The sequence below is a fragment of the Dendronephthya gigantea genome, unplaced genomic scaffold, assembly GCF_004324835.1.
Source record: "Dendronephthya gigantea isolate DGI-Jeju-01 unplaced genomic scaffold, DenGig_1.0 000052F, whole genome shotgun sequence".
Lineage (NCBI taxonomy): Eukaryota > Metazoa > Cnidaria > Anthozoa > Malacalcyonacea > Nephtheidae > Dendronephthya > Dendronephthya gigantea.
In genome coordinates, this window is record NW_021163062.1 from 332740 (window position 1) to 353496 (window position 20757).

The 20757-nt window shown below is 37.2% G+C and overlaps 2 protein-coding genes and 1 long non-coding RNA gene across 3 annotated transcripts; 2 read left to right on the plus strand and 1 right to left on the minus strand.

Moving 5' to 3' along the window:
* Window positions 1–8676: 8676 nt before the first annotated feature.
* LOC114528961 (RING finger and CHY zinc finger domain-containing protein 1-like) lies at window positions 8677–12075 on the plus strand. Its single transcript, XM_028550671.1, has 6 exons — window positions 8677–9449; window positions 9614–9954; window positions 10097–10215; window positions 10321–10441; window positions 10674–10756; window positions 11247–12075. Exons 1-6 carry the CDS (start codon window positions 9311–9313, stop codon window positions 11329–11331), a joined length of 888 nt encoding a protein of 295 aa, XP_028406472.1. The 5' UTR covers window positions 8677–9310; the 3' UTR covers window positions 11332–12075.
* Window positions 12076–12407: 332 nt separating this feature from the next.
* Window positions 12408–13434, minus strand: LOC114528917. The gene is made up of 3 exons (XM_028550628.1): window positions 13411–13434; window positions 12791–13084; window positions 12408–12584 (listed from the first exon to the last, which is right to left on the minus strand). The coding sequence occupies exons 1-3, from the start codon at window positions 13432–13434 to the stop codon at window positions 12408–12410; spliced, it is 495 nt and encodes a 164-aa protein (XP_028406429.1).
* A 5094-nt stretch (window positions 13435–18528) lies between these two features.
* LOC114528971 lies at window positions 18529–20174 on the plus strand. The gene is made up of 3 exons (XR_003687564.1): window positions 18529–18733; window positions 18840–18998; window positions 19635–20174. It is a non-coding gene; the product is annotated as an uncharacterized LOC114528971 (long non-coding RNA).
* Window positions 20175–20757: the final 583 nt, after the last annotated feature.

A 20757-nucleotide genomic window follows, 5' to 3' on the forward strand; every position in this document is an offset into this window, starting at 1 on the left:
GAACCAAGACTTCTACAAAGGTTTGCAGAACAAAAACAAGCAAAATTTTACACAACAAGTGAAAATACAACGTCGTAGACTCACTAGACTGACTAACGCAACTTTGACTGCGTTTGTTTACATTTTTCGCGCCAAAAATATGCAAAGCCAAGCAAGCCTAGATCTGTATGAAATAGTCACCGAATGTAGAAAGAACATGCCATGTTCAAAGCTCAAAAAACAGGGGAAGAAAAGTGTTATAATTCTAAAAATTGCAAGGTTTAGCGATACAATATGGGGGATTATTGTGTTATTATGTTAGAATAATGTTTTTATCGCGTATTGATAGAGTAACTCACCACTTGGAAGTGACTGGGAGCCTTGATTCGAAGGCCATTTTCGTCAAATTGGCGGTTTACTCCTTGGCATTTGAAAGGCCGTTTTGTCGTTTAAACTAGCCCGATTGCTTCTAAATTTAGATTTGCGTATACCTGCGACTCATATTTTTCGTAAGAAACGATTGATGTTTACTTTCGTTTAGAAAAAGGGCTAAAATCGGCACGATTTCTTTCGGAAAAAATATCGCTCCTACGCTTAACGCCATGACAACTAAAATGAAATTCGATAATCAACTACCGTCATGCTTAGCGCGCGTGCTTCTAAAAGTGAAAGGTCTATTGTCGGGTTGGGTACGCCACTGGTTTTCTTACTTCGAGATATTTTGAATTTCTGAAGTTACAATTCCTTTTTCGATTCCCAAGGTACAGGTATGTGTATAATAATATTTCAGTTCCGCTCTCGCAAACTGAAACTGGGGGATCTTAACCTCTCTAGACTCTATTCTATCCTTCAAACGTTTCGTAACATCATAGCGCACGATTATATAACTTGAAGTCGTTCGGTCGTAACATTTGAATGATATAGATGCATGTGTAGATGTATAGCTATAGCTGTCTGTGGCTGTATATAGCTGTATGGGAAACCTTTAAATAACCATTGTTATCTTAACAAGACTGTTTCGCTGAAAAAATTGGAAAATGAATTCATAATAATTATACATGTTTATTCAGTTACTTACTTGACATGCAGAATTTCAGAGTATACTATCCGCGTGACGGCAAAACATCTTATTCATACTTGAATGAGGCGATTGAAATATGCTTTGGCACTGTGGTGTGTATATTTTAATATTCGTTGTCTTGAAAAATATAACAATAAGATGAAAGAATTAAAGAAATCTTGAAAAGCAATGACGAACATGCAAGGTGTTCTGGGAAGCAAGACTAGTTATGTGGCGCGCAGCGGGGTCTAAACAAAATATTCGATTGTTATTCAAATATATAATACGGTGCTTTTTAATTACTTTGTTATAAAAGTTTGGTAAATTTAAAAATCAGTATAGGTTCGCCGAGAGAGATGTTTTGGTAAAAAATTTGTCATGTTACGCGCCCGAAATAATTTCATGATTGAAGCTAGTCCCTTTGCCCGTACATATTGGTACTTTTCACGTTTTATTGAAACTATGGAGGCATTTAATTAGCATGGAAAGATATGTAAGAGCCTATACTCATATCTTTATTCTTTTCTCTCCGGACTTTGTGACCGGGCAGTTCGCATCTCGGGAGATACCCTCCATTATGTTATCTTCTGTAGATTGTATGCATGCGTGCACCTGTAAGGTTAGAACGAGTAGAACTGAGTAGCGTGTACGCGCGCGGACCACGTAGTCAATAAATTTAGAACGTACTTTATGCTGGCAAATATAGAAACATTTAGACATTTATTAAGAATTTGTCACCCAGAATTACATAGAATACAGTACAATAGAATATAATGAAAAAATATATAAAGGTGACAAGCTAACTGTTATAACCATAAAGGGCTAAACTGGACAGTTAGCCAGTCAGAAAAAGGAACTTACTTAATAAACTGGAGAGCTAGAATAGCAATTACTTTAGACAAAATAAGATAATACATAATAAACCAGTAGCAGCATAAGAGAACAAATTACAATTAATAATAACAATTAAGCAGAATACACAACAAAGAAACAATTAAAGAATACTGACATTAAAGAATTCAAATATACAATAAAAGATCAACTAGAATTGATATATATTGTTGAAATATATTGTTTTTTATACCAACCTTAAAACGGGATTTAGTTTGTCTTTTCATATCTGATTTAAAACTACTCAATGAGACAAATTGTTTCCTATTGCATAAATATGATTTGAACCAATCATTGGTAATGCCCCTTATACCATAATATTCAAGTTTTTGCAATAAAATTTGGTGATTCACAGTGTCAAATGCCTTAGACAAGAAAGAAAGAAAGAACCAAGACTTCTACAAAGGTTTGCAGAACAAAAACAAGCAAAACTTTACACAACAAGTGAAAATACAACGTCGTAGACTCACTAGACTGACTAACGCAACTTTGACTGCGTTTGTTTACATTTTTCGCGCCAAAAATATGCAAAGCCAAGCAAGCCTAGATCTGTATGAAATAGTCACCGAATGTAGAAAGAACATGCCATGTTCAAAGCTCAAAAAACAGGGGAAGAAAAGTGTTATAATTCTAAAATTGAAGGTTTAGCGATACAATATGGGGGATTATTTCCATGTTAGAATAATGTTTTTATCGCGTATTGATAGAGTAACTCACCACTTGGAAGTGACTGGGAGCCTTGATTCGAAGGCCATTTTCGTCAAATTGGCGGTTCACTCCTTGGCATTTGAAAGGCCGTTTTGTCGTTTAAACTAGCCCGATTGCTTCTAAATTTAGATTTGCGTATACCTGCGACTCATATTTTTCGTAAGAAACGATTGATGTTTACTTTCGTTTAGAAAAAGGGCTAAAATCGGCACGATTTCTTTCGGAAAAAATATCGCTCCTACGCTTAACGCCATGACAACTAAAATGAAATTCGATAATCAACTACCGTCATGCTTAGCGCGCGTGCTTCTAAAAGTGAAAGGTCTATTGTCGGGTTGGGTACGCCACTGGTTTTCTTACTTCGAGATATTTTGAATTTCTGAAGTTACAATTCCTTTTTCGATTCCCAAGGTACAGGTATGTATAATAATATTTCAGTTCCGCTCTCGCAAACTGAAACTGGGGTATCTTAACCTCTCTATAGACTCTATTCTATCCTTCAAACGTTTCGTAACATCATAGCATATGATTATATAACTTGAAGTCGTTCGGTCGTAACATTTGAATGATATAGATGCAAGTGTAGATGTATAGCTATAGCTGTCTGTGGCTGTATATAGCTGTATGGGAAACCTTTAAATAACCATTGTTATCTTAACAAGACTGTTTCGCTGAAAAAATTGGAAAATGAATTCATAATAATTATACATGTTTATTCAGTTACTTACTTGACATCGGCAGAATTTCAGAGTATACTATCCGCGTGACGGCAAAACATCTTATTCATACTTGAATGAGGCGATTGAAATATGCTTTGGCACTGTGGTGTGTATATTTTAATATTCGTTGTCTTGAAAAATATAACAATAAGATGAAAGAATTAAAGAAATCTTGAAAAGCAATGACGAACATGCAAGGTGTTCTGGGAAGCAAGACTAGTTATGTGGCGCGCAGCGGGGTCTAAACAAAATATTCGATTGTTATTCAAATATATAATACGGTGCTTTTTAATTACTTTGTTATAAAAGTTTGGTAAATTTAAAAATCAGTATAGGTTCGCCGAGAGAGATGTTTTGGTAAAAAATTTGTCACGTTACGCGCCCGAAATAATTTCATGATTGAACCTAGTTCCTTTGCCCGTACTTATTGGTACTTTTCACGTTTTATTGAAACTATGGAGGCATTTAATTAGCATGGAAAGATTTGTAAGAGCCTATACTCATATCTTTATTCTTTTCTCTCCGGACTTTGTGACCGGGCAGTTCGCATCGGGAGATACCCTCCATTATGTTATCTTCTGTAGATTGTATGCATGCGTGCCCCTGTAAGGTTAGAACGAAACGTGCAGGCTCTCTTGTGTTTAGGGATGTTTCTAAAACAGCTGACAAGCGAATTCTTTTCAAACTTCCACCCGGTTGCTATACATACGCCTCTGTGTACGCCAACATGTTCCTTACTGACGTGCTGTTCCTCGGATCCCTGTTCATTTTCATTCGGTCCGATTATTTAGTTTATTAATAGCTCCAAGGAACAGAAACTTAGCTGCTGTAAACCCTTTTTGAGGCCATGATACTATCAACCAAAGGTATATCGATCAGTGTGTAACAAAATATAACACTCGCGCAGCTAGTGTAAAGTGTATTATTTTCTAACAAAGCTTTAGATTTTAACTTCTAGTGACAATTTTAGGCCTTTTAGCAGTTTATATGAGGCAGTCTTGCCCGGCACTGGGCTGATTAATATATTATTATAAATGATATTGATCGAATAATACAATAATGCAGTAGCTATTTCATTCAGTTTTCACTTTATTTCACACGAGTTTTGATTAAGCGACAGCAAGCAGGTAGCGAAACAATTATACGCCTACACCACAATCGGAATACCGTAATTACTCGAATAAACGCTTCCCTCGAATGTATGCCGGGTCATATGACTGACTTGCAAAAACAGCTTCAGGGAAAACCCCCAAGAAGTAAATGTCAATATATATAAATATATATATAGATACATATACTTTGCCATCATATATAATTGTATACGTAATGCAGTGAGAAATGTTTTAGTACAAACATTAAAGTGGCGATGTATTATAAAAATTTGCAGAGTTACAGTGTGTTGAACGTCAACGACATGCAATTATAATGCAGCGCGTAGATTAGACTGAACAAAAATATGTTGTTATTACCTTTCTTCTCAGCAGAGTAAGAGCTAAATGAAATAAATATCTAAAATAAACATGACATTCCTGTGGTATTAATCATTGACTATATATCTACTGATATGATGCGCAGAAATTTGACCGCCATGCACTGGCAAAAAAATTAGCTTGACGAGTAAAGACTGGTAATCAAGAACGTTCTTATTGGCTAAGACGGAAAGTTTACATTTTAATGGGAACGTCAGCAGTTTAAAAGTAAAAAAATAAAGTGTGTAAAAAAGATAAAGATTAAAAGTTACATAAGCGAATACCTATTTACTTTGTTTATTCCGTATGTTAAAATGAATATATGAAAATGTGCCCCCCAATTATCGTCTCCTGTACGCCACTGCGTGTTTTTGAGGGCGTAATTTGAATTTTGATAGAACAAATGCAACTACAGGGTGTCTCAAAAAAAACGCAACCACTTAAATATGCAGAACATTAATACAGCTCTTAAGTGCAATAGATAAGCACCTCTGGGAATTGAAAATGGCTCTTAATCCTTCATTTACAATGCTAAAAGCAGAACTATGGCAGAACTATGGTGCAAACCCGAACAATATTAATATTCTTGCATATTTAAGGGGGGTTTTTTTGGTTGGTTTGCGTTTTTTTTGAGACACCCTATATACTCAGTTGTCGTCACATATTGGATCGTGTTCCTATACCAAAACCAGTGTCGCCTATGCTATGGGGCAATTTAATAATGTAAACAACACGACAGAGGGTGCGTGGTTGAACAGTTTGCACAGTCTCGCGACGCGACATCCTTTATCGACGGCTTCAAACATTTGTTGATAGTTTTTATCGCCCAACAGCCGCAATATCAGCGATTTAAAATATTCCTGGAGCATGTCGCTTATTGCTCGTGCAGTTTGGAACGCCAGCCGGTAGTATAATCCTTCCGTTCATGCCTGGTTGGCCGGTATTGTGTGCCGTCTTTTGTAAGGTTTCGAATATGGCTAACGCTCGTGTATTTATCGAATTCCGTTGGTGGACAGTTGGCGTAATTTATGGCTTTCTTTAATAGTTCTGCCACGTTCAATTGCCTAGTTGCTGCAGGGACCGTTTTAATAAATCCACCTCTGTTCGCAGTATCTATAGACTCTATATATAGACGGAAAAGATGCGTTTACTCATCTTTTATGCAAAAATTCTGCATTACTTTATTGCCACCTACGACGATTGTGACAATATTCATGCGATCTACCGGATCACTTGGATAGCTGATCGCATGCACTATGAAATTGACACTTAGTCAGTTGTTCACCGGCGAGGACGACTTAACACACGAGGCACACGAGCACACACGTGGCTTGGGTGAGGCTTCACCGGCATATCTTTGAGTGCGCTTGCAATGTCTATGCCACTCCATATTTGAGATAATTATGCAATGTTTGGGTACGTTTTTACCAGTGTAACATAGGGTGAGTTTTCACTAAATCTGGTGCTAATGATCAATGTCGGTTTTTGACTTTTTGATATTGTGGGCGAGTTGGTCTCACCTGTGGTCTCACTCATGTGTTCCTGTAGATTATTGGTGACAGTGTGATATGGATGACGACGACTAAAGCAGTCGCATTAACTATAACGAAAGGACTAACATTATATGCATGATCATATGTTTAATGTAAAAGTAAGGTGTTATTACACGCATATTTGCCAAAGCACAGGAACTAACATCAGGTGCCTGTTTGAAAAAACACGAGAGCGTATGAAGCGGTCATGTTTGAACACGAATTCGAGTGTTAGGAGGCCTTACAACATCGGTGTAAGGAGGTCGGTGCTGCCGTATTTTTGTTCACGCGGATATATAAGGCGAATACTTTTGATTCTTACCTCAAGCTCTTCTTTTGGTTGTGGCTGGGCGGTTGGCTGTGGTTCTGTGACAACTGGCTAAGTTGGGCTGTCACATGAGCTGGCGCTTCGGCCGGTGTTACAGCGGATAGTGTCCCCCCGCGGATAGTGTCCCCCCGGACACTATCCGCTAGCGGATAGTGTCCCCTTTAATTACTTTATCCGCTAGGACACCGGTTCCTGGTCGTGTATCTGTTGTCGCACTTGCCTCTCCTAAGCTGCGTCTTGTTGAGGAGGTACACCGTACACGCTGGTTTGGGTGCCGAACAATAGGTCGCAAATTATGTTGCAATTATGCGGTCCGCATCGTACGAAGGCTTCGTCTGACTATTCTGTATTTAGTATACACCCGACTATTGTCTATTACACATCCTACATTCTGATTGGCTACTCAACCATTGTCTATTCGTGATGGTGAACGTTTGGGAAAAATTCGCTCGCACGACCGTATAAAATTGAATTAAATAAATTATTTTTCGGTGTAATTGCGGTGTATTGATTATTTTCTCGAAATTAATATATCTAGGTACAGGGTGTATACTAAAATAAATAAACAACTCGCCTTCGTTGTCTATGAGCGAATAGTCAACTCAGGCTTCTCCGTCGTTGACTATTCGCTCATAGATAACTCGGACTCGTTTTCCAATTTATTAATTGGACAGACACCTGAGTGACCGATTGACAAACCGAGAAGAATGGTTACCCGTTCCTGCATATTCCTCGATCTCCTGTATTTTTCTAGCCTATACCTGATGCATTTTAAATTACGTACTTGACCTTATGATATCTGTGCATATCATCAGTGCAAGGGTTGTGAATAGCAGCAGTATCAACCAAATAGCAATTGGAAAGGTTTACCCACCACCTAAAGCTAAAGATATTATTAATTTAAGAAGATAGGAATTTAAAGAGTGATCTAGTATTTGTTACTTTATTAGTAAGACTACGACTAAGAAGCATGCATGGTGATATGCGATATTTCTATCTATCAGACAGGAACGCAATTTCATTTGCCTAGTCGAACGTATTTTTATTTAAATTATTTCTCTGCTGTCTGTAGCTTTGCAAAATTTAGGTATAATTATTAATTACGTTTTAAAAACCATATAAATTGTATATATTCGTTCTATTTATTTCACGTTTAGAATACTTTCTACTGAGCATGGGGAGCACTGTTCGCAAATCTGCCAGTCAGATATTTGGAAGAGACCCAGTTGATGATAAAGCTACATGTGCTCAAACACAAGGGCAGGACGTCACTTATCATTTGAAGGACATGAACTTCACGCCAAGCGTTTCTAATAGTGTTCTACGCAAATTTTCGAAAAACAGCAGTTTTCCTGGAGTATTAACAAAATACTTAAGTCGCCAGAAGATGTTCAATTTTGATGCTAAGCATTCCGGAAAAAGAAGTAGGTTTTTGAAGTTAGAAATACGAAAGGGCATTATACACATCATATCCATTCAACTTGCACAAGAGGGGCAATTAACGAAATTTTCGCAACATCAACTTTCTCAACAAATTGATGGTTTTAACTTACAAATTCTATCGCGTGTTATATACATATTATACAACCAGATAACGACTATCTCTACTGAAATGCCAAAACTAAGGGCCGAAGATTATTGTAATAAGCTTAAGTTAAGCGAAGATTTAATATTGGAAAATAAAAGGTTGTTAAATGAAAATGAGTCGGTAAAACAGTTATTACGAGAAAAAAATGACCTCATTGAAAAACTTCAGGAAGAGTATCTAGAAAAAGAAAGTCACTTCAAAGAAGAGAAAAAACATTTGGAAAGTGAAATACTGCAGTTCAAGAAAACAATCCTCAGTCTTGAGGAACATATAAAGGGACTTGAAAACGATAAAAAAGATCTGTTATCCGATATAGGAAGACTCTCGGTTGAGATCGACTCCAAAATAACCAAAGAAAAAGATATCGAGAATTTAAGAAAAATTTTCCAGCAAGTCCGCTTCCTCTGTAAACGCAAGTGAAGAATCCGCTGAGATAGTCGTCTCTCCTGATAATCATCGCACTGAAGAAAATATCCCTCGAAATCAAAACCAACCAGACCGTGTTGGATCAAGATCAGGTGTGCTCCCTTCAAATGAAAGCAATGGTTCATCTGAACCGCTGCGTTTTCCAGTCCAAATACAAGAAACACATGGTGCTGATGGAGGGAATACATCTCTTTCGTCAGCCATATCTTCAGTCCATAATGCATATAAACAACTATTGCTAGCCGTTGCCAATAGTTTGCTCACCGGTGATGTCATTAAGCTAAAAGATTGGGCTCATGAACAGTTTTCAGTCGCAACGAATCTTACTTCAACCGAAATCATTCTTCAATTGGACCGAAAAGGTGTTATCAACATATCGAATACAAGCGTGCTTCGCGAATTCCTCAAGTTAATTCTGAGAATTGATTTAGTTCACCTCATCGATGAATACAACAGCGGAAACTATGTTAATTTGAGAAGGTATGTTGTTAAAATTAAGGAAAAGAGCGTGAGCAGCACACGGGAAGTAAATCGGGCGTACGCATCTCGTAGAATTCCGTCTCAACGAGAGATATCTGAACAAAACCTTCCCCCTGTTCGTACAGACACTATGGTCATGCCTCCTGTCAGTAATCAACTTGACATAGCCAATGTTCATCATCAGAAGCCCAGCACAGCGGTCTCAAGACGCAATAGATTGTGCGCGCATGAAGATGTCCCTAATGGCCGTGCAAGAGATACAGCAAGAGGTCGGTTTGAAATAACTTTTATCTAATTTCACAATTACTCCAAAATTTTGTTGCTTTTAGATGTGCCACTTTGGAATCAATGACCATTAAGCAAAGTTGGGCACTATTTCTACCGATGTAGAATAACTAACTTATAAAGCTACAATTTTTGCGATTATTTTCAGGTAGCGAAAGTAGATCAAGAGAAGCAAGCAATGGGATTACAGAGAATTCAAGACATCAAGAGCACCGAACACGTGCTCGTGACCAAAACGCACGTTTTAATTTTCCTTCCACATCAAATAATCCAAATGGTCGGTCTGAGAGATCAAACAATGTGAAGAAACAAGCAAATAGATTGTTGTGTAATCACTACAAAAGACGTTGCATGGTGAAATTTGAATGTTGTGATAAATACTGGGCTTGTCATCGTTGCCACAACGAGACGAGCACGTGCCAGCAAAAGAAACTGAAATCACGTGATACGACGATGGTAAAATGCATGGAATGCGGTAAAGAGCAACAGGTAATGAACAATGGCATAATAGCTACTTTATTTCATATGGAAAATTTCCCCCGCTTCAGGATTTTTAATTTTTTCAGCTTCGAATTTCCTATATTTTTTTGCAACTTTTCCATAGCAATTTTTCTCCATTACCTTCTTATAGTTCGGTCAATTTTGTGTTTCGTGTAACACTCAATTCGCTGATTTTTACTGTGGTCTTTGCAAACATCTTACTGGAAGAGATGATCATCCCTATCATTGCGAGAAATGTGGAATTTGCCGGTGGGAATTTTTGCTATATAGTTAACTCTATAAATCAACTTAAAAAATAATTTTATTCTTCAATTACGATGTCTCAACTGACTTCATGACAACTTAATATTGCAGAATCCATGGAGATCGTTCATTTCATTGCGACGTCTGTGGTGTTTGTCTTGATGTTCAGCTCAGAGGAAATCATAAATGTCGTCCAGATTCCGCTCATGACAACTGTGGTATCTGTCTAGAGGTATAAAACTATAAGCGATATTTAAAATTTACTTGCAAAATCTGAACCCTCCTTCATGACTTCACGTCACAGTAATTTGTTTCCGGACATCATTTTTCAGTTTAGGTTTTCTGCTTTAAGAAACCCATGCAATTTACTATTAATTTCAGTGAAACAAACTTGGGAAACTTGGGTACTCTCGTGTAATTAAATATATCAATACATTTTAAAAATGTCCTTCATTTTTTTGCAGGATGCGTTTACGGGATGTCAAATTTTGCCATGTTCCCACAAAGTTCATAAAGAATGCTCCAAGTTAATGATTCAAAACGGAATGTAAGCTGAAAGTTACATTATAATATATACCCCTCATAGTTACGACTTTCCTGCTGGCAAAAAATCCCCGTTAACAACACTACATTTAGTTGTATACGTATGTCATTCTGACGTATGGAAATTGGTTTTGGTGTCAAAATTGTTGCCACAATTTTGTGAAAATTACAGTGGCATAGCCAGCCCGACAATTTAGTCATGCTATGCTAATATTTTGGTGTCCATTGACTGTGAAAACAATGAATTTCTAAAGAAATGAATAATGATAATAACATAAAATTTGCATAGCATGACTAAATCGTCAGGCTGGCTACGCCACTGGAAAATTATAAATCTTACTTGCAGCCCTTTTTAACATCAAATTGCTAAGAATAGCCTGCATCATTCATTACTATTTTTAGAAGGAATGATGTAATTATACGGTTGACCGTGAGAGGTGACATAAGAGTCTTTTTTCATGCTATTTCTACAACCCTTTTCATTCGTTTTTCAGGACTCGTTGCCCAATATGTCGAGAAAGTTTTGCACACAAACTTCAAAGAAAACCAGTTAGAAAACAAACAACAAAAACAAGGTGATTTAAGTCAGTAAATCACTCTGCTCTCTTGGAATTATGGGGTGAACTGAAGATTTTTAGACTGATTGGGACATGCAGTGATATCATTACGATAGCGTAATTATCGTATTTTTACGTCACTGAACCATTATCAGATTCCCGAGAAGGCAGAAATTTGTGGCAAACTCGTTATCAACCACATGATGCAGGCGTGAGCAAGTAAATAAATTAAGATTTTGGATGGAATTTAACATGCACGCGCATGGCACGTTGATTGGGTGGATTCATTCAGAGATCGACGAGAACATACATTTTCGGGAAGCAATGAAGAGCAAGTGAAGAAGCTATCAATATAATCGTAATTTTTGGGTCTTTTTTAATTTTTCGCATAACATGCAGTATATTAGCGATTTAAAAATTTTCAAACTAGGGCATGAAGAAATAAGTCTCCTTTAATTAATATGAGAGTATAATGAAGATGGAAGCTTTCGATCATTCTCATTTACTTTCCATGGTAGATAGATAGATATCAGATGGTATATTAATTTTCACTAAAACATTGCAGCTTTAGGCTGAATTACGTTTAGTTTAATAAACTGCTGCCATCTGTTAATAGCTCCTCAGTGAATTTGAGAAGTAGGCGTAAATTTGACATACCTAAAGTTAAGACGAACCGTTTTAAAACCAGTTTTATAATTAGCAGCTAAATCTTTCAAAGCATATCAGTAATTAATTTTTTCTCTACTCATCTACATGCATGCATTTAAAACCTTTATATATATTTCTAAATAATTTTTATTCCATTTGTAAGCTTATGATTCTCATCGTTTGAAATCTGTTTAAAAAGTTTATCTGTATACGGTACTGGCGGCGTACGACGAAAGGGACCTAATGAATTCAGCAATTGATAATGCTTCTTGATATGATGTTGATGCCTGATGGATATACTATATGCATAGCGCGCTCGGAGTTTGCATTCTTTGAGATCGTGTGAGAGGTACTCGGGTAAGCTATCATAAAATGCTGGGCAAGCATATCCAAACAGAGATCTAATACACGGTTTAAAAAAATCGATTAACCAATTCTTTAGTTCCAACATTAGAACGTTTCAGCTGAGATAAAAAAATAAAGTCGTTTGGACGCTTTTTTAACAATTTCAGTAACATGCTCGTTCCACTTCAAATTATTTGATACTCTCAGACCTAAGATCTTAGCATGGACTACAATTTCCAGAACTTTATCATTTATTGTGATAGGTTCCATGGGCCAGTTGTATCAAGCTCGTTTAGCTTAAATAACACTCTTACAACTCTCTTGATCATGAATGAGTCAACTTGAATATTATGCACTGAATATGTAGTTGTAAACATGCAGTATCTTTGTATTAAGGACAAAAACATTTAGTTCCCTTGTTGAATAAAACGTTAGACTTGCTTTCTATTTTGAACTTATCCGCCGTTCAAGCTAAACGGGCTTGATACAACCGGCCCCAGGTCTTTCTTCACTTTGGAAAAGCAGATCCGCATTTCTTTGCACTTAGATTCATTAAGTTGGAATTTATCTGCTCTGGACTGGTTGGCAAGGTCGTCCACTGCATCTTTTATTTGACTTACTTCATTTTTCAGGATGGTTTCACTAATGGTTGAATCTTCAACAAACTTCCGCATATCTTTACCCAGAGAGACAAGGTCATTAATCATAATAACGAACAGCCATGGCCCAAGTTTTGTGCCTTGGGGTACCCCTGATGGTATTGCACCGAACTCCGAATAACACTGCTGGCCAATAAACTCTTTGCTGATGACAAGTCAAAAAGTCGGCAATCCACATTTTTAACACGGCTGGTTTAACAAATTCATCAACGATGAAATCTTTTGCTAGTTAAGTTTCGATCCCCGCGAGCAAAGCAGGGCCGTAACTAGAACGATAATTGGGGGGGGGGGGGTGTTTATTCATATATTCAGTTCTGCCCGACGGATTTCTTTTGTAAGTGCAATAGCTCACAATGGAAATCCGTCGGGTAGAACTGAATATATGAATGAGCCAACTCATTGAAGCAAGACGTGTACTTTTGAGCTCCTGCATTTTACAGTTTTTATACCGATTTTACAAGTTTATAACTCATCTATAATATATACCTTGGTCTGAGTTGTAATATGTCGTTGTCAGACAATGTGTGTCTTGCCTGGACGGGAGAATACGATCTATTAAAGAAGTTTGTATCTGAAGACTTAAAGTTAATTGGAGTATGGGATCAACCAGGCGGCGACAAGAAAGTATTTAAATCATCTAATACTTCGATTTCTTGGCGAAGATCTAAATGTTTGCTCTACATAGATGGCCCCGAAGCGAGCGATATCACACAGCTTATATGTTCCAAAATTGTGGGAAGTTTAAATGCTGTAAGTAGACCTAACGACACTAATAAAGACACAAATATCTCAGACTTTTCATGTCAGACGGCGGCCGATCTGCAACCTTGTTTATGCAAATGCGTAGATGTTTGTCGCGATATCAAAGATCTTAAGTCGAGTCAAAGTGCTAGTAATGAGGCTATTCAGGCGTTGTCAGAAACTGTTGATCTCATTGCTGAGACTTGTGCTGATTTTCACGGGAAGTCCTACATTGAACCAAAACGAAAAAACAAGTCTCACGCTGTTAAGAGCCTACATGAATCGCTTCACGAATTTGAATTGCATATATCTGATAATGAACAAAACACATTTGAGACAATAGAAATTATTGAAGCAACTAATTCTATTGAACCCAAGATCAAAAACACTGCGGTACAAATTCAGACTAACCCAGATCCTCTTTTGGAAAACGTAATCGAGAGTCCAAACTCGACTGAAGAAAGTGTGTCTATGGCTACTGAGTTTATACCGAGTCGCAACGCAACTAGAAAAAACAACTTAAATGTACCTACTCAGTTGGCTACCACTACTGCTCCCCTACCGAAACATTTGACACCATGTCCCTTCCTTCGCAGAAAAGGCCATTGTCTAAAAGGTTCAAAGTGTGATTTTTTCCATCAATTAGACCCACATCGGCGCAATAAATTCTCTCAACCACATAGTACAGCACCTCTGTCTATTAATCCAATGTCATCTTTCCCCACCTGGTCTTCATCAAGAATGAGTCCCCCTTTTTTTCGGGCCCACATGAACTACCCATATATTCCACCGCAAATAGGATTTCCTCCATTCAACGGTACGAGGCCACCTATCTTCCACCCTTGTATGGACTACCCCTACCATCCCCTTCCACTAATGGGAATCCCTACAAGGCCTCCTCATTACTAAAACCCTCACGGTCGGTAATGGTAAGATGCCTAGCTCTACACCACCCCATGATACTATGTGTCTCCCTAACATGTCTACTTCCACCACCCCAAGACAGGATGTTGAATCGTCTAAATTATATTTGCCTAAGCTATTGTTATCAAATGCTCGTTCCTTAGCCCCTAAAATTGATGAACTCGAACAGGTTGCGAAATTGAATGAGGCTAATATTATTTGTATTACCGAAACGTGGTTGTCGCCGAATATACCTGATTCCGCCTTATTATTACCTAATTTCTTTTTATTTCGTAATGACCGTGAATTTTCGAGTGGTGGCGGTGTCTGTATTTATGTCAGCTGTGAAATCTCCTGTACGAGACTTAAAAAGTTTGAGAACCCCAATATTGAATCCTTGTGGTTGTCGTTAAGACCTAAACGACTACCCAGATCCATCTCAATTATTCTTGTGGCTGCTATATACCACACGACATCATCTGGTGCATCTGAGAACTGGGATTTATACAATCATATCCAAAGTAACGTCGACATATTTCTTAGAGACCACCCCGATGCCATTGTTTTGATTACAGGTGATTTCAATCCAACCAGCACTGGCTTCGACGTTAATCGTGTTAAGAGGCTAACAGGTCTCTCTCAAATAATACGCGTGGGTACTAGAGAAAACGCTATATTGGATTGGTGTCTAACTAATGCAAAGAAGTCTACCTTGGATGTTTCTAAACTGCCCCTCTTGGTCTTAGTGATCATAACACCATCCTAATTAAACCTTACTTAAATAAACAACCTATTCAAGCGAACAAATCTGTGCTGAAAAGGGATCTTAGAGATAGCAATTTACGACTTTTTGGTCAATGGATTACTGCTTACGATTGGTCTGATGTTTTATCAACTTCAGACTGTGAAGAAAAGTATGCTAAATTTGATGAAATGATTACTTTCGCAGTTGATTACTTTTTTCCAGTTAAGAAAACTAAAATTAAAAAGTCAGACAAACAGTGGATGACCCCTGCCTTAAAAGTTGCAATATCCAAACGTCAAAAAGCATTTTTCAAATATTGGGAAGACGTCGAAAGCCTTTAAATATTGGCGAAATTTAGTCCAACATGATGTTAAAATTGCACGGGCTAAATATTATTGGAAATCAGTAGAAAAACTGAAAGACGGTAATCCATCTAAGTGGTGGAGAGAAGTTAAAAGCTTGGGTGGTTTGTCGTCTACTAATACATGGCACCAACAGTTAATAGGTGATGACCCTTCTGTAACACATCTGGCTGAGTCATTTAATGATTTCCTGGTCAACCTTACCTCTCACTTTTCCCCGCTTACACGTGATACCAGCTCCATCGACCCCGACGTACCACACCAGTTCCTCGTCAATCCTGGGATTGTTTTGTCATCCCTTCGTCAGATTAAGACCAATAAGTCCACAGGACCAGATAGAATTCCTAATATACTGCTCAAAATGTTTGCTATCGAATTTGCTCCTGTTCTGGCTGATATATACAATTCATCAATACAACAAGGAATTTTTCCACATCAACTAAAGCGTGCTGTCGTTATTCCAGTTCCGAAAGTGTCACCCCCAGCAACCCTCGAGAACGATCTGCGTCCAATTTCTCTAACATCCCAAGTGGCAAAGGTTTTAGAAGGTTTTACCCTTAAATCCTTGTTGTCGCAAGTTGCTAACAAAATGGACCCTAAACAATTTTCCCTTCCGAGAAAATCCACAACCCATGCCTTGGTCTACCTATTACACTCAGTCTTAGCAGCTCTCGAGTCAGGCCAGTGCTCTATTAGAATATTCTTTGCAGATTTTAGAAAAGGTTTTGACCTGGTTGACCATAATATTATAATTGAAGAATTAAAGCGTCTCGATGTCCATCCTTCTATTGTTCGGTGGATCAAGGATTTTCTTACTGGCCGCGAACAACGTGTAAAAATTGACAATTGCTATTCCTCATGGAAGAAAACTAATGGTGGTTTACCGCAAGGTACCAAACTTGGACCCATTTTGTTTGCAATTCTCGTCAACCAGCTTCTAAATAACTGGCAGGCCGTATCAAATTTGTAGACGATTCGACAGCTTTTGAGATCATTCCGCGGGGTTCGCCTAGTTTTCTACCCATAATTGTAAATGAGATTTCCCTGTTCGCCATGAAAAGAGGAATGGAACTCAATCCAAAAAAATGTAAGGAGATGATTATAAGCTTCTTGAAATATAACCATACCTCCTTCAGTCCTATCTACGTTGCAGGCGTTCCTATAGAGCTTGTGTCTACATTCAAGTTACTCGGCGTTCATTTGTCTAATGATCTTACATGGAATACCCACGTTGATTATATAATTAAAAAGGCTAATTCACACGATTATATTCTCTTCGCAAATTACGGAAGCTGGTTTAAAACAATCCGACCTGTCCATGGTATATTGTTCCTTCGTCTTCGCTACTGGATATGCATCGCCATCGTGGGCTACCTTGTCATCCGCATTGTCAGATGAAATTGAATCTATCCAACGGCGTGCTCTCAAATATTTACCCGACGTTGTCATATGCTGATGCGCTTGTTGTTACAGGACTTGATAATTTGATAAATCGTAGAGACATGGCTTGCAAACTGTTCGTTCATAGGTTAAGGAATCCAAGACACACTTTTGTAATCCATTAGAATCTATTGTTAAAGTAGAATCCCAAAACCCGCTCATGATTATTATCTACGAAATCAAACAATATTCGATCTCCACCGCTTATATGCACTGAGCGTTTCGTAACTTTGTTACAGTTAAAGTATAATATTTAAAAAAATAATATTGAACTACAATATTCAATTCCATTTTAATCTAGCTAAGTATGTAAATAAGTCATTTTACCGTTGTATATAACTTCTCAATTAGGCCTACCTATGTAGACTATATTGATGATTATTATATTTATATTATTAATATTCTGTAACACTTTACAATATTTAATACCCTATGTAACGATAATCGTGTAATTCAGTTTGTACTGCGATACGATTTTAATAAACTAATAATAATAATAATAATAATAACACCCCCCCAATTATAGTTCTAGTTACGGCCCTGGATCGAAGGCCCTCTGCCGAGCACGATCTTTTTCTTTAGAGACCTGTTTATCCAGGGTGGTTCATTTACAACGATTGTTTAGGAAGACATAGGAATAATAATATCCATAACGCACACAAAAAACAGGTGTGTAGAATTACACACCAAGGTGTGTTTGACTACACACCAAGGTGTGCTCAATTGCACGCCATGGTGTGTAATTTCTGCACACCTTTCTACGCGCTTTTAGAAAACACACCTTGGTGTGTATGGAAACACACCTTTGTGTGTACGCAAACACACCTTCGTGTGTTCGAAAACACACCTTCGTGTGTTAGCGAAAACACCTCCTTTTGCACACCTTTTCTTTTACTCATTAAGGTGTTTTAAGTAACACACGTTTTCACTGAAAACACACCTTGGTGTGTTTGACAGCACACCTTGACCCATCCAAGAAACACATCTTTTGGCGTGTTATAAAACACACCTTTAAATTATTAACAATATGCTTGATTGGCCTTATTTATTATACTTATAGTATTTTAGTGCGTCGATAAAAGCGTCAGCCTTACGAGGAATTACACAAGTCACAGGAAATTTCACGCTTTCCATCGCATTTAAATTTAACTTTTTGCTTTAATTAAATTCCTGTTATCTTTGGCCTGCGTTTCAGCTTTGATCAGTATTAAAAACTCCAAACATTGCATAAGACATAATTTAAGGAATTTACAGATCGTTGTGGTTTACTTAAGTAAGAATGATTAACGTGGGTTGTTTTTGAATATCGATCTGCCATACAGACTTGTATATACAGGTCAGTGATCTAATACGTCATACGTTTTTAACCAATAAGAATGTCGCGAGGTGTGAAACCCACGCGCACGAAATACAAATTACAAACCACTGTTTAGTGTTTACATTTCCTTCTCTACTGTGACAACTGTGCTTCGAGTCTGTTACAAGTTTAAATTATGTTTATTGTGAAGGCGATTTTAAGATTTTTTTGGAGATGAACACACGAGAGCTTATGATGTTGTATAAAGAAGAAATTATAAGAGGGTAAGTTGTATTGCTGTGCTTTTCAAATCGTTTGTGTCAAACATTTGTATCAATTTCAATATGGCCAACGAGTGTAATCAATATGGTTGTCTCTATCTATTTGTAGCGAATAAATTGATGGTTCCGTTACAAACGATGCAAAGAAATTCAAGACTTCGAAGGTCCCGAATAGCTTGAAAGTGAAAAGTCTGCTTCATTCTAATAATTCAGAGACCACCGAAGCGCATGGCGACGCGAACAGATTCGACATCACAAGAGAGACTTGGTGAGTGTTACGTTTTATCTTTCAAAATTGAATTGTTCTAGGTGCTTTTAGAAGGAGATTTACACGTATATCGGTGTATACATAAGGCTGTTTATGCCATAGTTTATGCTTGGTATAAAGAAAGCATATAATTCGCTAGGTGTAATCTTGATGAATTGTTTTGTGTCTTAATTTATGTTTAATATTTTGTATTCCTTTTGGGGGTTAGTAACATTCCAAAGGACCAATTTTTGTCCTCACTATACTGCATTTGCTTTCTAAATGTTGTAAATATTAGATAGTTGATTTGACTTGAGTGTTCCAGAATGGTTTATGATTTTTAATACTATAGACTTGACTACTTATCCTGAAAGATAGCTATATATACATATTTAAATAAATCTTTCCCATTTTAAAGAAACTATAGGAAATGTGCCTAGACCCCAATTTTTCAAATTTCAACAGAAGGTTATAATTCATGTAATTATACCTGCCTATACCTGACAATACATCCTAAATTCTTTTACCAAAAATAAATCTAACTCATAAATTGGGTATCATTTAGCATGTTCCATTAATTAACAGATGCTTGTGCACATCTTAAATTGGAAAATTCTAAATACCAGATCCTCTTATGCATTTATTTTATATTTTCAGGTGACCTTTGTTGATTATGAAGATCATGAATTAAGGCGATGATGTTATTGCAACAGTTGAGCAGGCACCATACACTCCAACAAACAAGAACAAGGGTGACCAACAAGACAAGAAAACACCACCAAGTGTCAAGTCGAGACGACATCAAGTCAATAAACTGTTTATAGAGTAAGACATTATTTTAAAATAAACTGCATGCTTCAAGATATTTATATAATTCATTACTGTGACTTCATGTTAATTCTTAATAGTATTGGAACTTAAAATATATTTATAAATTAATATTGTGTTTGTGTGTTTTCTAGCCCTGTTTATATGTTACTTTTAGGAAAGGTGTGCAACTTTTTACTTAAACAATTTGTGTGTTCTCCAGCACAGCTTTAGCTGTGTAATGAAACACACCATGGTGTGTATGAAAACACACCTTCTTTGAAAACACACCTTAGAACGTGTTAAAATTTGGACAAGCCAAAAACACATCTTTTGGTGTGTTTTTTGACACACCTTTTAGTGTGTTCTACACACCTTTTGGTGTGCACAAAAACACACCTTGCTTTGTGTTAACACACCTTTGAAGATGCTTTTTGCACACCTTATGGTGTGTTAAGCACACCTTTAGGTGTGTTTCAAAACCCACCTTTAGGTGTGTTAAAATTTGGACAAAAAAGGTGTGTAAATTTAACACACCTTTTTTTAGTGTGCGGTTGTAACCACTTCTTCGAAGATATTTACTTTAGCGTCGCACGTAGTTTTGTTATGTACTAGTGCAACTACATTGCCAGACGCTTGGTTGGTTATCAATCTCAGGTTTTAATTGAGAACTTGGTCTGGTAGGTTTCTGGTTTAACTTTAGTTTGGACTTTAACTGTGACATGATCTGAGAGCCAAAATCGGGAGAGCTTTACTGGGGTGTCTTAATAAGGGTTTAGGTTAGTAAGGATAATATCTAACTTATTTTGTCCCCGAGTTGCATGCATGCAAATTTGATTATATATTTTTTTCAGCTTAAAGTCATTTTTCAATCTAGTCATGTCTATAGCATGTTGAAATCACCGAGTAGGATAATTCCAGTATTCCACTATTGAAGTACTGTGCTTCAATCAATGACATACTTTTAAGAAGG

What these genes read in the sequence shown, in the direction of transcription:
- LOC114528961 (XM_028550671.1), top strand. Translation starts at nt 9,311, where the DNA reads ATGGTCATGCCTCCTGTCAGTAATCAACTTGACATAGCCAATGTTCAT. An exon ending in TGCAAGAGATACAGCAAGAG is followed by an intron (nt 9,450 to 9,613) that starts GTCGGTTTGAAA and finishes GATTATTTTCAG; the next exon opens with GTAGCGAAAGTAGATCAAGA. An exon ending in AATGCGGTAAAGAGCAACAG is followed by an intron (nt 9,955 to 10,096) that starts GTAATGAACAAT and finishes ACCTTCTTATAG; the next exon opens with TTCGGTCAATTTTGTGTTTC.
- LOC114528917 (XM_028550628.1), bottom strand. Translation starts at nt 13,434, where the DNA reads ATGAGTTATAAACTTGTAAAATCG. An exon ending in GTTATAAACTTGTAAAATCG is followed by an intron (nt 13,085 to 13,410) that starts GTATAAAAACTG and finishes ATTGGCCAGCAG; the next exon opens with TGTTATTCGGAGTTCGGTGC. An exon ending in AGAAAGACCTGGGGCCGGTT is followed by an intron (nt 12,585 to 12,790) that starts GTATCAAGCCCG and finishes AAACGAGCTTGA; the next exon opens with TACAACTGGCCCATGGAACC.